This window comes from Sphaerodactylus townsendi, linkage group LG06, assembly GCF_021028975.2.
Source record: "Sphaerodactylus townsendi isolate TG3544 linkage group LG06, MPM_Stown_v2.3, whole genome shotgun sequence".
In the NCBI taxonomy this organism is placed as follows: domain Eukaryota; kingdom Metazoa; phylum Chordata; class Lepidosauria; order Squamata; family Sphaerodactylidae; genus Sphaerodactylus; species Sphaerodactylus townsendi.
In genome coordinates, this window is record NC_059430.1 from 65,197,118 (window position 1) to 65,213,532 (window position 16,415).

At 39.3% G+C, this 16,415-nt stretch overlaps 1 protein-coding gene across 1 annotated transcript in view; it reads left to right on the forward strand.

The window, feature by feature from the left end:
• Window positions 1–16,415, forward strand: part of NELL2 (neural EGFL like 2) — a 137,892-nt gene that overhangs the window by 11,093 nt on the left and 110,384 nt on the right. The window contains exons 3-7 of the mRNA XM_048500307.1: window positions 2,945–3,095; window positions 9,910–10,083; window positions 10,197–10,293; window positions 15,260–15,332; window positions 15,489–15,571. Coding sequence (XP_048356264.1) covers window positions 2,945–3,095; window positions 9,910–10,083; window positions 10,197–10,293; window positions 15,260–15,332; window positions 15,489–15,571 — 578 coding nt within the window. The remainder of the gene's footprint in view (window positions 1–2,944; window positions 3,096–9,909; window positions 10,084–10,196; window positions 10,294–15,259; window positions 15,333–15,488; window positions 15,572–16,415) is intronic.

A 16,415-nucleotide genomic window follows, 5' to 3' on the forward strand; every position in this document is an offset into this window, starting at 1 on the left:
TCAACAAATCTACACTTAGAACTGATTTATAGTTGAAGCTTTTAAAAGCTGATTATGTGCATTCAGAAACCAATTTGGTTGAGGTGTGCACAAAAAAAGAACTTCTCTGGCTGTGATTCTAGACATTCTTATTTTCACTGGGATTCCACTGGAAGGAAGTAAATGTTAGGAATATGATGAGTCCGCATACTTTTAGAATCCTGCACTTTTGTTTTTAAGAAGTTTGACCATTTAAAGTAGCCTCATTCTCAGGAACAACTTGCCAAAATACTGGTGTAGGAAGTTATGTGGCTACAGCCCAGCCTTCTTAGGACATATTAGCTCACAAAATGATACTGGCAATTGTCTTGGCATATTTATGAACACTTTGAGATTAGTGCATCAGTGAAGTCAGGATGCATGTGGCTGCAGGAGATACTGAAGAGGAGTACTCTGTGGGTGCTGGAAGGGAAGCAACCTCAGAGGTTGAAATGGCGGGGGTGAATCTACTGATGGATTTCTTCTCAGTGGAGGGATCTGCTAAAACCACATTCTCTGGTGGCTGTTGTGGGTTTTCTGGGCTGTCTAGTCAGGGTCTGGTAGTTTTTGCTCCTAATGTTTTGCCTGTATGTTCTCTAGAGTTCGCTGTCTATCCTTTCTCTAAATTATAATTTCCTTTCTCTAAATTATAATTTCCAAGGATGTCTACAATTGTTGGGGGCTCTTAGCAGATATCTGTTCATTAACAGGATCTGATTTAGGCTTTGTACAATATACATTGCATGTAATAATTTGAATATAATAAAATGCTCATAATAATTTGTTCAGGTTTGACTTCTTCAAAATGTTTTGAAAATCTACCCATTTGTAGAAAGGTACAAAGGCTGCAGAGGTTTTCATTAATTCATAAAATACTACTTTAGAAGGCAAGTGTCACAATTTAACTTTCACCAACAGTTTGTTGAATACAGTGGATAGAACATTTCAAAAATTATGTTGACAGCTCAAGGACAGCCAGAATAAAAGAATTATATGTATCTCAATTGTAGATACAGAAACATTTTCATTTATAGCTGTTGTACTGCTACTTCACTAGCAACCATCTATAGTTTACCTGTAAAAATAATTCTGCCTCCTTGAGCTCTGATTATAGATACATTGTTGTTTGCTTTCCTGAGATGAATGGCTTGGCTCTGTTTTTAAAATATGAGCTAAAAAGGGCCTTCTGTTTCCCACACCATAGGGAGAAGCCTCTAGATGACTTTTCATCTAAATGGAGCTTTGTTTCTGTTCAAGAGTGTTTCTGTTCTGTTCAATATGCAGATGACACCCAGCTATATCTGTTGATAGGCGGTCATCCAGATTCTGCCCTAGAGATTTTGGCTAGTTGCTTGGAAGCTTTGTTGAAGTAAATCCATCTAAGATGGAGGTCCTGTGACTGAACTGGGGTGTCTGCGTGTGTGCGGATGGGAACTGTCAATTCAGACTCTTAATGGTGTGCAGTTAACCCTGGCATCAACCCTCAGGAGTCTCAGTGTGATCTTTGATGCATCCCTATCTATGGAGGCTCGGGTCGTACACTGATCTACTGCAACTCTCTCTATGCAGGGTCACCTTTTGGCCTGCCCCGAAAATCCAACTGGTGCAAAATGCAACAAAGCGACTCTTTCGTAGGACCCCCTGGCAGATGCACATCCAACCAGTGCTTGGCCAGCTGTATTGGCTCCAGGTGGAGAACTGAATCAGGTTCAGGGTTCTAGTGCTCACCTTTAAAGCCCTAAACAGTCTGGGGCCATCATATCTATGGGGCTGTGTCTCCCATTATGTTCCCAGAAGGACACTGCACTCAGCAAATAATTTGCTGATGATTCCTGGCCTGAAAAATGTCTGCCCTGGCCCAAACCTGGTGGAATGCTCTGTCTGATGCAGTTCTTCAAGGCCTATAATACAGAGGTGTTCCACCAGGTGTATGGTTGAGGCAGCTATGATTTCCACCATGTAATTGCACCCCCTCCCATCTCCCCCCCCCTTATTCTGTTTCTGTTTTTGTACTTTGGAATGCTAAGTTTAGAATGTTTAGTATATTTAAGGCTGACTGGTTTTAGTCACCATCTGGAATTTTAAACTGTGGTTTAACATCATTTTATTGTTTTATTAAATGTTGGAAGCCCTGAGCCTGTGAGGGGAAGGGTGGAATATAAGCGGAATGAATAAATAAAATAATAAACAAGTAAAATGAACTGAAATGTATTTGCTGAGTGCAGGATGATTCCAGCATCACTTGTCTCTCAAGCTAATTTGGGCTCTTTTGCATCCCACCAGTAGTCCCAGTATTGCCCCAGTGGTACTAAGTGCCCTCTTTGTTCTTTTCAATGCAGTGAAGTGCAGTGCTGCACACTCTAAATGCACATGGCAGAGACCTCTGAGACAAAATCCCATGCCAGGACACCTGCCTACGGGACTACGGGACATCCTGCTTGGATGTGATTGGTTGCAGCTGTTGTCTATGCCTGTTCTTTGAGGGGATTATAGACTGGACCGTGCCTGGAGGGTATATGCTTGGCCGGTTCTGTTGTATAAGCACCTGTGGGCTATTCTGTAGTTTTGAATTCCATAACTTTTGGCTGGTTTAGAGGTGTGTTCCTGGGCTAGGGAAAATTAGGGAGCTGATTTTTTCCTGCCATGTGACATTGTCACAGCAGCAGTCAGACAAAGCTGGGGTGCTGTGCTGATGGATCTCGGCTCCTTGTGCATTTTCAGCCCTTACCCATTGTGCTGCAGATATACTGTCTCATGTGATTCCATGTTAAAGTTTGAAACATCATTGAGAGTCCTGCAGGATTACATTATCAAGAAATCACAATTGTAAAATCAATTATTATATGGACATGCACACTTGATGTACCTTTGATATTTAGGATATTTTTTTGTAAAATTGTAGCACTTCCTCTCTCTCTTTCTTTAGGTACTTCAAGAAGTGTGAAAGCATCTCCTGAGAAAGCTGAACTGTTTTTTCAGAAGCTAAGAAATAAACATGAATTCACAGTTTTGGTGACACTCAAACAATCTCGTTTAAATTCAGGAGTTATCTTTTCTGTTCACCACTTTGATCACAGGTGGGTGCTGATATCTATATTTCTTCTTTTTGTGGTATATTGAAATATGCTTAAAATAAACCACATATAGACTTACAGTTAACTTAGGTTGTTATCCTAGGCACATTTGCCTGGAGGCAAATTATGTTGAAACTGATTGGATTTAGTTCTTAGTTATTATGTTTGGAAATGGGAGTTACACTGTGACATGATGTGTATGGCATTATCTGGAAATTACTGTGGTGCACATGACTGTAGATAATGTAAATGGGTAGAAATCCACAAGCTAAGATCCATCAACAGAAAGTGGCATAGCTGTCACTGTTTAAATGTCTCCTACTGCTAAGGGCATAGAAAGATATTCCACTATTGGCTTTTCATATAATTGTGAGACTCATTTTTTTATCTAGCATGAAATCAGCCTGTCATTGCTGCCAGTGGACCTATATCAATTCAGAGCATATGTAAACTTCTCAGTGTGTTTCCTCAGGTTTTTGTTTGTTTGTTTGTTTGTTTGTTATATCTTTGCAGGACAATGAACGTTCATCAAGGTTAGTTTAGTGTAGTGTAGTGTATATTAATAGTGTAGTGGCTTAGGAAAAAAACGCTTTGATAGGTATAAAACATTAAGACATGAGGGCATTTGAGAATGATGTTTTCATGATATGACAAGACAGTTGCTCTCACAGGTAAAAAGGGTGTTATCAGAATGCTAAAGCTGCTTGGCCGGTTCTGTTGCCAACTGTTTTCAGCTGCTAAAGCTGTCAACATAAGGCTCTAAAAAGATACTGTAATAAAAATCTTGAAAAATATATATATTTATGAGTCAAACCCCAAAGCCCTGTATCATATGCTTCATTGAAATCAATAGGTTTGGTAACCACAAAGCAATGTAATTCTTACAGCTGAGGTATTATAATGTTAATAAAAAATTGTACTTCTTTTTTCAGTGATTTAGACCATTGGGAAGTTTATTTTCCCCTGTCCTTTACTATAGTAGAGTTTTATTTGTATGGAGTATTGCTTTTAAATGAAACAGTTACATATATTGCATTTTTCATGAATAGCCTTGGGGGGGCAGTTTGTGCTATGGGTTGTTGAAGACTTAACATATTTATTACAACAAGGTTTGGGTAGGCTAGATCTAATTGTGGGCATTGTATTCCACAAAAACTTATACTGTAATAAACTTGGTAAGATTTGAAGTGCCATAAGTCTTCCTTCTGTTTATATTGCATTTTGCAAGAGTTATACTCCAGCATAGTTACTCCCATGACATGTGTGTAAAGCAAGTAATTATCTAGGTTCATCCACTATAAATCAGTTAAATGTATCAGAACACTTCCTTGTATTCTAGGGCTGAAGGGCAGATTCCCTTGTTGAGAGACTGTTCTCTAAGGGTAGTTATTTAGAGATATCTGAGTTTAGTAGCTGATTTTGAATTTTGGCTCTGCTGATTTTCTTTTTCTAAAGTTCTTCCTTTCTTGACCCTGTAAAGCACACAGTCCTGTATTTTAGATGGAGCTGTTTTATTCTATCTCTATCTAATTCAGACACTGACTGTGCAATTCTAAACAGAGTTAGAAAGGTCTAACTTTGTTTAGGATTGCACTGCTATTGGGCTGCAGCCCATATGATGATAGAAAGGGTGTTTGTCCCAATTTTTTCCACAAATGTTGTGTACCACATGTTGAAGGCATTTCACAAAGGCCTATTTGATTTGTACAATTCTCTCCCTAGCTTGTTGAAATGGAAATTGTACAAATCAATGGAGCGCATAAACATGTGTGGAAACATCTTTGTCCTCTTGGAGGGTACACATACACTCCCCATGACAGGAGTTGTGTCATAATTAAGTGTGTATTGTCCTGTGTATTAACATGAGAGATCGTAGGTTCTGTATGCGCTTTAGAGCATGGTAATAATTGAAAAATATTAGAAATTATAGTCTTAAAATATTTCAGTTATCAACCAGTGGTGATTTTGTAGCAATGATTACTAAAGTAACTTGGATTCCTATGGTGTGGATTGACTGTATCTATGCTAGCATGAGTATGAATACAGCTTGTAATTTACTGAAAACACCTTGTCTATACAAGTTGTGCTGAACGTTAAAAAAAAATCTATTTAAGTACATAGTATGATAATGTGACATAATTGATTCCTTAAATGAACACAAATTAATGACAGTCACGTATCATTCTTCCAAAGTCCTGAGCTATGAGTGTGAACTTCTGTCTTTCACATGATTTCTTAATTAATATTATGCTCTTGATGAAGGGAAAAGTTCGTGGAATTTTAATAAGTGTAAAGTCCAGTGTTCTGAAACTGTGTATACTTTTCTTTAAAAAGGAATATAATAATGTGGATAACCTTTCTACCAGGGTTAATGAGTAAATAGGACGATCATTTTTATGCAAGATGTTTCAATATTTTTAAGTCTAGGGTTGTTTCTGCATGGTCCAAATATCCTGGGTTTAGCAAGGGAAAAATCCCAGTTTGGCCAAGAAGTTTGCACGGTTCCCGATCCAAAAAGGGGTTTGTCCCGTGATATTTCCCTCATCCCGGACTTTTCAAAAAGTTCCTATTTTATGATTTCCCCCCCAAAAATTCCGCATTGAACCCACTACCGTGCAAACACACGGGAATAGAACCAGTTTATTTTTCCCGCCCAGCTGCCTGATCTCCCAGCCCCGCCCCCCTGATCTCCACCTGATGTCATGTCAGTTTTCAACTCTGTTCAACAGTGGAATGCACTACCTCAGAATGTGGTGGAATCTCCTTCTTTGGAGGTTTTTTAAGAGAGGCTGGATGGCCATCTGACAGGAGTGCTTTGATTGTGTGTTCCTGCATTGCAGGGGGCTGGACTTGATGATCCTTGGGGTTTCTTCCAACTCTATGATTCTATGATTCAAATGAGTAAACAATTTATTACTAGCTATTACTAGCACTTAAAGTCTACAATGTTTCATAGATTAATAAGGATTTTTCAGTGCAGTAAAAAGCCTGAGGCCTTTAACTAGAAATGTGAGTTTCAAAACTTCATTTTGGAAACAAATTTCTAGATTTCATATTTGGAATAAAATCTAACAGTTCTTAACAGTTAACTTTATCCCCTGAAACTCACTGTCTTGATTTTTTTTAGCAAATATTATTTTCATATTTGGCTTAATCAAAGTTTACAATAAACAAGTCTGAAGCAGACCTAGCTAGTTGATATTGTCCTTGCATCTTTGACTGGATGAGTGGGGAGGTCAACTTCTGTGTTAGGATCTATAAGTATTCTGAAAAGAGCAGTATTTACTATTTTCTTTAACAGTTTTACTTCTTTTAGTGCTCTCATGATCTGAGTCTAGGGAGAGATAGCCCCATACATGTTCCTCCCCTGCATATGAGAGATTAACATGCTTTTTGGGCTCTATATAGCAGAACTGTGATTGATTGCAGGCTTTGTAACCTATATTGCATTGTGCCTATGGAGCACAGATTGATTGGATTGGCAGTTTTATCACTCCTGTGGAGTTCTAAGTGTGGGTTCCTACCTATGGCAATGTTTTCAGCAATGTAACATGGCACCAGAAAGGGCATGGGTGAGGAGGCTTAGAATACTGACAAAGCACTGCTTCTCTTGTGGCATGTTGCTGGTGCCACCCATTTCTAGCTTCTACAACAGTAGAACTGAGTCTATACCAACACAGTGCTATGGGGGTGCTATGCAAGGTGGCAAGGCGTTAAGCTTTTTTCAGACTAGCTTTAGTCTGTAAGTCACACCTGATTTTTGATAGCTTCCCATTGGAGGCTGATTGGAAAGACGCAAGGCCAGAGTAGTGACTCACTCAAAAATTTAACCAGGACTTTCCATTAGCGGAATTTTGTGTCCGTATCTGAAGTTATTTGTATCTGGAGCATGTGTGGTATAGTGGTTAAGAGCCGTGTACTTTAATCTGGTGAACTGAGTTCATTTTCCCACTCCTCTGCATGAAATTTGCTGGGTGACCTTGGGCCAGTTGCAGACCAGGCCAGTTCACTCTTTGAGCTCTCTCAGCACCACCCACCTCACATGATGTGGTTAGAAAAAAGCAGATTATAAAAACTAACTACTCCTCCTCCTCCACACCAGATGCAACAATGGCAGCAGAGATGCAATTATGGCAACAATGGCAGCTTGCCACAAGCTGAGGTGAACCAGAAGGTGGCAGTGCTGGAAAAATGAATAATCTGAATAAACCCGTGACATAGGTTCACCACCACTGCTCTATGTAATGGCTTTAGCTAAATATATTAGTGTATGCTTCAAGGTTATTGTAAGTTGACATTAAACCCTAATCTAGACAATATAAATGTGTGAGATCACTCAAGTGGAGATAATGTAAGAATGATGACTGGTGAACACTAAGAATTGAAGACAACTGAAGTATATTCAAAATTAGACTAAGTGGTGAGGTAATTTGGGAGGAACATATGCTGAATATTTCAGTGTTGTTAAAATATTAGAAAAATATGTTTGCTATCCTGGATTATTTTGATTCTCATGCCGCAATGCCATGATGACTTGCTGTTATGGGGAGCCATATTTACTCAGTTATGCAGTTTTTAATTCTAGAATCCCACCAACCAGCTTTTTTTTTTGCTTCAAAGGAGAATTGTCAGTTTGTGATGAAATATTTAAATGCACATTATATGCTTGGTCTTTTAAAATGTCAAACAAATATTTGACCCATTATTTTCTGAGTATTATTACACTCCAGGGATGTAGTTATATACTTTAACAAGGTAAATATGATCATTTCCTTTTCATCATTCATTTTCTGATATAATCTGAAGTCTGTGTCATCTTTGGTCTGAGTTTGTCTAATTTGTTTTGATCAATTAAAACTTTGTCATTAATGTGAAGGGAGTGCTACATCTTAGGTTTGCATAGTGAGACCCACTCCTGGTTCTGCTAAATGATTATTGCAACTAGTAGGAGAGCTGTGATCACAGATGAGCAGTCTTACCAGTTAACTCACCATTCCTCAACTATATTTTCCCCTTCTATCAAAGGAGCATAATAGTTTAAGTCAGTAGTGTAGCTACAACAAAGACATCCAGGGACAAGCCCCGGGCAGCCCCTGTTGAGTCATGTGGGGGGCCCCCCAGAAAATCGCTCCCCACTTCTAGCCTGGATGCAATTTGTGCTCGCTGTCTGGGCAGGCCTTGCTCCATTGGTCAGCCTGGTGGGCTGTGGGTGTACGCTCTGGCTGCTGCCCGAGGGGCGGGCTGAGCTAGAGGTGGCTGTGCAGTGTGCACTGCAGCGGCATGGGATAAGACCTGCACACTGCACTGCCCCCTCTGGCTCAGCCCGCCCCTCAGGCAGCAGCTGGAGAGCATACCCATGGCCCACCAGGCTGGCTGACAGGCTGAGACCTGCTCCGCCTCCTTGATAGCCAGCCACCCCACAGCCCAGGCTCCAGTGGCGCAGTGTGCACAGGCAAAGCATGGGAACTGGAGGCACTGCATGCCCACACACCACTCCTACTTCCCCCCTTGCCCCACCCTGCCAGGCCTGGCAAAGGCCATTGCCGGGCACCCCTGCCTGGCCCCATCCCGCCAGGCACCACCACTGGCTAAGGTAAGTGGAGCACAAGGGCCCATAGGGGAAGGGGGTGCAGGGGCCCATGGGGAGGTGGAAAACCTGGAATCTGCCCCGAGCTCCATTTCTCCTGGTTTAAATGCTGTTTAATATGCTGAAAAGAGCTTTCAAGCAGATAATTTGTTGTGCATTCCTCCTTATAGATGTTTCACTATGAGACTGTATGGAAGGAACCTAATTGGTGGTACATGATATTATGCTGTCACAAATTTTCTGCTAGGACTCAGCCTTGTGAATACTTTTTAAAATTATATTTTACCTTGTTGATTGGAAAAGTGGAAAAACTGTGGTGAAGTCTGTAGTTTATATTATATCTAACCTTGCTTGTTTTAAGAATGATCTTATATCTTTTTAAGCTTGTGTGTTGTAGGAAGTGTGTTGTAGAAAGTGAATTATGTTCTGCTATTATTTTCTATTTCGTTAGCAGCCAGATCTTCAATGAATTTCTACTACTTGCCAATACAGAAATGATTTTTGGGGCAACAAACAAGTGAATTATTATAGAGATAATTTTTTATTGCTGACTTCAGCTGCTTTGTTAATATAGAGACTAGAAAGTTTTGAGACACCTTAAAGCTGGAGAATGCAATGTGCTATGATTGCAGATAAAGCAAACCACCACAAAAAAGTGATACTGGTGTTTGTTCTGTAGACAGGAATATTTCATTGCGGAAAAGGAATTGCAGAGAAAAGGGATATACAATTAATACCTCTTTTGCAGTGAACAATTGCATTTTTTTTTGAGAACCACACTTTGGTAATGATTCGGACTTTTTTCATTCTGAATTGGAAATAAGAGATGATATAACTTTTGCCAGTGCCTCTATTATCCTAAGCAATGCTTAACTCTTAGGGGGAAAGCAGGACTTCTGCCAGTTCAGAATTTGAGTTTGCATAACTGTGAACAGAAGAGAAGGTGGCATGGTGTAGCCCAGTCTCGGAAACTAAGCAAGTCAGTTCCGGGAAGGGAGACCTCCAAGGAGGAGGATGCAGCGGAAGGCAATGGCAAACCACCTCTGCTTCCCACTTGCCTTGAAAACTCCTTGCTGGGGTCCCCATGAGTCAGCTGTGACTTGATGGCTTTTTATGCACACCCATTGCTGAATGTATGTTATCTTGGCCTTTTCTACTCATAAACAAGGATGTATTATACTTTCTCACTGTAAAACTATTTCAAGATTTGCTGTTCCATTTCTGGTGCAGGTACTTGGAACTAGAAAGCAGCGGTCATAGAAATGAAATCAGATTGCACTATCGGTCAGGAAGCCATCGGTCACACACGGAAGTGTTCCCTTACATTTTGGCAGATGACAGATGGCACAAGCTGTCCTTAGCAATCAGTGCATCACACTTGATTTTGCATGTGGACTGCAATAAGTAAGTGTAGAGCTGAAGTTCAGATTTTGGAAGGTGCATTATTTTGAATCCCAGATGAGTGAAAAAAGCAGTATTTTTTGTTTCTGCATTATCTCTTTTTCTTTTTAAAACAGAATTTATGAGAGGGTAGTGGAAAAACCATATTTGGAATTGCCAGTTGGCACAGCATTTTGGCTGGGACAAAGGAACAGTGCACATGGTTACTTTAAGGTATGTTTTCCTCAAGAAGAAAGTTAAGGAAGATTTTAAAATGTAGACAGAAATATATTCTATTGAAAGCATTGTATATATTACAGAAATGATCTCAAGTTAGTGTAAATGATGAATTCTCAGCTCTGGTGTTACTTTCACTTTAAATTCACTTTGTGGATAGATAGTTGAATTGTATTTTGAGAAACTGATTTATATTTTGAGACTATTATATTGAGCCAAAAAGTATCCCTTCTGTCCCTTGCATGTTTTTGTAGTTTTATAGTTTACAATTATAGCTTGAACTCTGTGGTACGTTGAATTGCAGGTCTTCTAACTTGTAATGTATTGACTATCTGAAGAAATAATATGATTCTGAGGCCCCTTTCAAATCTGTTTTAGCAACCAGTTGCTAATGGTTTTTTCCTGTCATTTCAGACAGCTGCTGCTAACTGGGGTTTTTTTTTAACAAAAATATTTTCAGACAAAGCTACTTGTGTTTCATTGGCATCCTGGGGCATAGCCAGTGAGGCACAGTGGTTAAGAACAGGTGTACTTTAATCTGGAGAATTGGGTTTGATTCCTGACTCTTCTACATGAGCAGTGGACTCTTATCTTGGTGAACTGGTTTGGTTTTCCCACTCTTACATTCCTGCTGAGTGACCTTGGGCTAGTCACAGTTCTCTCAGAATTCTCTCAGCCCCACTTACCTTACAAGGTGTCTGTTGTTTAGGTGTCAGGCTAAAGAGATGTTTAACCAAAGAATTATAGATGCTGAAAGATATCATAATATGAATAGAATAAAAAGTTTTCTTTTTGATTCTACTACACTAAATAAAGTTACCCTGGCTCTGTATGTTAAGCTTCTGGAAAACCTGATCTTAGAAGAAGTTGGATCTTAATTAGATACAATGCTTTACCTACCGTGGTATTGTACGGAAAATATAAAGGAATAACATGGGAAGAATGTTTATATGACCAAGGAAATGGATGAGTAGAGACACTTGAGTATCTCCTTTTTGACTGCAAGAAGTTAGACATTATTATTATTATTATTATTATTATTATTATTATTATTATTATTATTATTATTATTATTATTATTATTATTATTATTATTATTATTATTATTATTTATTCGATTTGATAAACCGCCCTACTCCCGAAGGGCTCAGGGAAGATTTAATTAATCTTGTGATGAAGAGGTTCCCAGGTAGGGATAGGAAGCTACTTGTCTCAATAATACTTTCGAGTAAAAATTAAGCGATCATGTCCAAAGTCGCTAGGTTCACCTGGACAGTATGCAAAAATAGGAAAACGCAGATTATTTAACTCTGAGATGTATTATTCTTAATGTGGTATGGTATGATGAATGAGTTTAATGTTTAATCATTCAAGTAATTTAAATTTATACTTGTAAAGGGATGATTTTATTGTCATTTATTAAGATTAGTAGAGGCTGGTTGACAGCTGATACAATATAAACTGTTTTTAGAATTCAACTTTTTCTCATCTGTTTTTAGTAGAAGACTTTTGGTTTTACTGATGGATAATACTAGAGTTGATAAGATCTTTGAATCTTTCCACTATACTAGTCTAAGACTGTAATAAAGACAACATAATTCTGTAACTTTTCATAGTACAAAGTGCTAGAGCTTGCTCTTTGAAAAATATAGAGAAGTAGGTGGTAATTCCATGGCAGTTCTTATTATTGGCTGGCTTCTAGGGGCGTTTCCCCACTTACTCATAGCCCCCTATGCCGCGCGCTACTCTCAGCGTGCGTCATTTCTGGTGCGCGCCCGGGCTTCCCCTCTTCAAAAGGCGCCGTTTTGAAGAGCGCCAGGAATTACGCGCACTGAGGGGGCGTGACAGCGGCAGCGTCGGGGCGGCTGCGTTGTCACTGCCCCTGTAGTCGGGAGTGCCGGGGGACCCTGCGCTACTTGACTATATTAGCGCGGGGCAGACGGTAAGTGGGAAAACGCCCCAGGTTCACTTCAGGGTTTTAGTCCTGACCATTTCACAACCTGAAGTCTACATATTCCACAAATCTTCTATTAAAGTCACCAGAAATCTCCAGTACTAATTATCAGTGGCGTAGCTGCCACGGGGACATCCGGGGACAAACACCCCAGGCACCACAGTCATGTGGGGGGCAGGAAAATCACCCCATTCTTCCAGGGAAAAGGGTGTGTGGTTGGGTCTTGATGTGACATGTGCTTGCGCCACTTGGGTCAAGGCCTTCCTTGCCTCGGCATGATATGCGTTCCCCCACTTACCTGAGAAAAAGCAGACTGGTGGGAACTACACTTCTTAGGAGATCTTGTGAGCCCTGCCAGGGAGGCCTCTGCAGGAGTTGGGACTCGCAAGGTCTCCTGGGAAGTATAGTTTCCACCAGTCTGCTTTTTCAGCTGCTCTTTGGGAGGGGGTCGGGGTGCCACGGGAAGGTGGGACCCGGGCACCATTTTGCCCCGGGCACCATTTCCCCCCCCACGCCACTACTAATTATAAACACAAACTCACATACTACTTCCATATTAACCTGTTGCAGATAAAAACAAACATATTCAATTGGCATATTTGAAGACTTCCTAAACCTTCTGTTATATGAATCTCTTTAAATGTCATGCTCTTAATTATTAGTCATTCTTTTAGAACTGGATGTAGTATATTCACTAGTAAATTACCTGCCAATATATGTACCCATACCTTCTCAGATGGACAACACAAAACTGATTACCCATGATAGTCACAGGAAAAATGTCTTGAGTGCCAAAAAAGCAGTAAACTCTCCTTCTTTCCCGTTATATTTCTGAGGGTAAATAGTTAGGGCACAAGAGTGACGTTGTCTTTCTGTGTCACTTTGTTTTGTTTTGCAGTTTTCTAGCACACTCTATTGGCCAGAGTTGAAAGGTTAAAAAGTTAAAAATTAAGAAAAATTTACTACAGAAGCTGAAAGACAGCAACAGAAAAGATGGAACTACCCTTTTCCCTGTGTAGATAGCGGGCTTGACATAAGGCACTGGAAAATTACATTTTTCTCCACACACATTTAGAAAGACAGTCTTCTCCTGTATTTCTGCAATCTAGGTCATGGATTGATTCTTTCCTTGATATTTATAGGAAAGATTGTGCTTGTATAATAGAATCCCAAATGAAGAACATTTGCAAGTTTATATTGTTCATTTGATTAAGATATGTATTAGGGAGGCTTATTTGCCTACAACAGCACTACATCAATACTAATTCAGGGTCTGATGGGATCATGACCCAAAGCTACTACATCCAAAAACTACAGGAAAGTTTGTTTATTTGTGTTTATTTGGCTGAATCCATTATTGATTTGGCTGAATCCCTTATTGATTTTTAAGATGAGATGGGGTAGACCATTGAGGTGAATGCTATATTGCAGGAAGTGGAGTTCATTTTTCAACAAATTAAATGGATTCATCCAATTTGGCCTGTGCCATCAGTCTCTCTCTCCTGTATCTTTTTGCTGTATTTTTGCTGTAGTTATTTTATCCTGTTATTTTAAATAACAAAGAGACTGATTTATCCAAGATAGCAGTCATGAACAAGACAGGATCAAACAGCAAATAGGACAACTGTTTCTTGATGAGGAACGTATTTCATTCATGCCTGATAGCAGCAAGCAGATAGCTACCTGGGTATCTGGAGTTCAGCGATCCAGATCAAAGGCATACATAAACGTTTATAGTGGTTATAAAAGGGGGGCAGTTTGCTCAGTTAACCTATCAATCACCACACCACCTGTGCTACCATATTTGGCAAGCAGTTCCATATTACAGAAGCTAATCAGCAAAGTTAATACTTTTTTTGCCTAGCATAGCAACTCATGGGGGCCAGGGGTTGGGCTACCCAGAATGTTACAGAACAAAGAATTTCTTAGTATTGCAAAGAACAGCAGAGACAAACATTTTTGGAAACTGTCATAGGATGTGGGTATCAGAAATTAGCTTGCGGTTAGGATCAGGCACCTGTCAGCTACTGCAGGATATGAGTATCAGAAGCTAGCTTGCGGTTATGCTCAGGCACCTGTCAGCTATTACAGTAAACATAATACTTGACTCAAAGTTAAATCAAGTGAAGAATCTTTCTGCTTTGACCTCCTTTTTGATCTCTGTAACTAGGCCATTCTAACAATTTCATTAAATCATCTGAGGATCCAATGTGGCAATTTTTGAAGAGGAGGTTTTACAGAGTGAAGGAGGATTATAGAACAGATAACACTGTTCAGTTTAATGATGATAATGATAGTGAAGAGTTTAAATCTTTTCAGACATTTCCCTACACTAGTACATAAATGCATATATGCAGGCTTACACATGAAACAAATATAGTAATTTTATAACCTTTATTTGAGCCTGAATGTGCAGGGGTTCCCTGTGGTCTGAAAAATATTTCAAGAGTCAAAAGGTTGGGAAGGACTGATATAGAGAATTTCCAGGGAGGATCTATCCTAGGGCTGGCTCTTAGTGATCTGGTTCTAAAGCATTTGTGAAAAATATCTCAGTGAAATGAATGGAAGTTGTGCAGTAAGAACAGCTGTGGTTTGTTCTCTGATGTTTTTATTTTAAGTGTGCACCTTAAAATTCAATGAAACTGCAAATTATTTTGAAGTTGCTTTTAAAGGTTATTGGAAACCTTTTTAGTCACCAAAGAAAAGTAACAGTGAATTCACATCAATTAACTAGTCTCTTGCTAGTTAATTATGCCTTGACATTTAATCCTAAATCCTCTTAAAATTGGTTGAATGCATGTGTGTGTCAGTATGTACATGTATAGTTATTTTCCTTCTTTTTTCTGCTGTTGCTATGGTGAACGAAACCAAGAAATAATGATTTCATGGAAACTGTTGGGATTGTGAAGCTGGTTGGTGAAGAGGGTTTTACGTGGAAAGCTTAGTTTTAGAATGTTATAAGTGATAGGCTAAAAATTATATAACCTTTCTTTTGCTGCTTGTGCACAGGGCATAATGCAAGATGTGCAATTACTTGTCATGCCTCAAGGATTTATTTCCCAGTGTCCAGATCTTAATCGCAGTAAGTCTGCTAGTTCTTATATGATAAAATATGTTCTTATTTAATTTTTTTCCTCAGCAAGATTTCTCTTAAAAGTGTATTGATTATCAGCTAATTCTTGAATATGCAGAACCTCCTACCAGTGCAATCTGACAAATGCTGTGTTTGTGATTTCAGCATGCCCAACCTGTAATGATTTCCACGGGCTTGTGCAGAAAATAATGGAGCTGCAAGATATTTTAGCCAAGACCTCTGCCAAGGTAATGTCTTTCTGAAAACTTTTAAGGTTAGATTGTAGGACTGTACAAGTTCAGATAAGCTATATTTATGTGTAGTTTTCTGTATGTGTATTTATTCTTGTGTAACATTTTCCTTAACATTTATGTTTTCTCCTTGAGTGGAAAATTTAATAAAAATAATTGAGCAACAAGTAGTCTATAAATGTTCATAATCTTCCTTCTAGAAAATGATTAATTGGTTTAAATAAAATAATGTAGAAATTTAGGGACTCTGTTGAAGGCTTGACCAAAATCACATAGACCAGAAAAATGATCCCTACTCTGACAATCCATAACTTCCTTGAAGAGCAACGACTCAGTAGTATATTGCATGTCAAAATTTGGATGCTCAGTTATTGACATCTCCAGTTGAAAGGCTCAAATAGTATCTGATGTAAAAGACTGGAAAACTGTTGCTAGTCAGAGTTGGCAATACTGATCTTGAAAGCTCTGACTAGCTTAATTTGTATTATTTATTTATTTTGGATTTCTAGGCCGTCAATTCCTGAAAGGGCTCAGGGCTGCATACAACAAAACTCAATTGTTACATTAAAACATATAGTATAAATACTATTTAAAATCAGTAAACTTAAAACCAAGATGGCAGCCACCCTATCTGGACCCACAGGAGGCCTTAACAGAACTGATGGTTGAACTCGGCTGGCAGGATGGAAACGCTTGGCAGAACAGCTCCGTCTTACAGGCCCTATTGAATTCACTTAGGTCCCGCAGGGCCCTAATCTCAGATGGGAGCTTGTTCCACCAGATCAGGGCCAGGACTGAGAAAGCCCTGGCCCTAGTTGAGGCCAGCTGAGAATCTTCATGT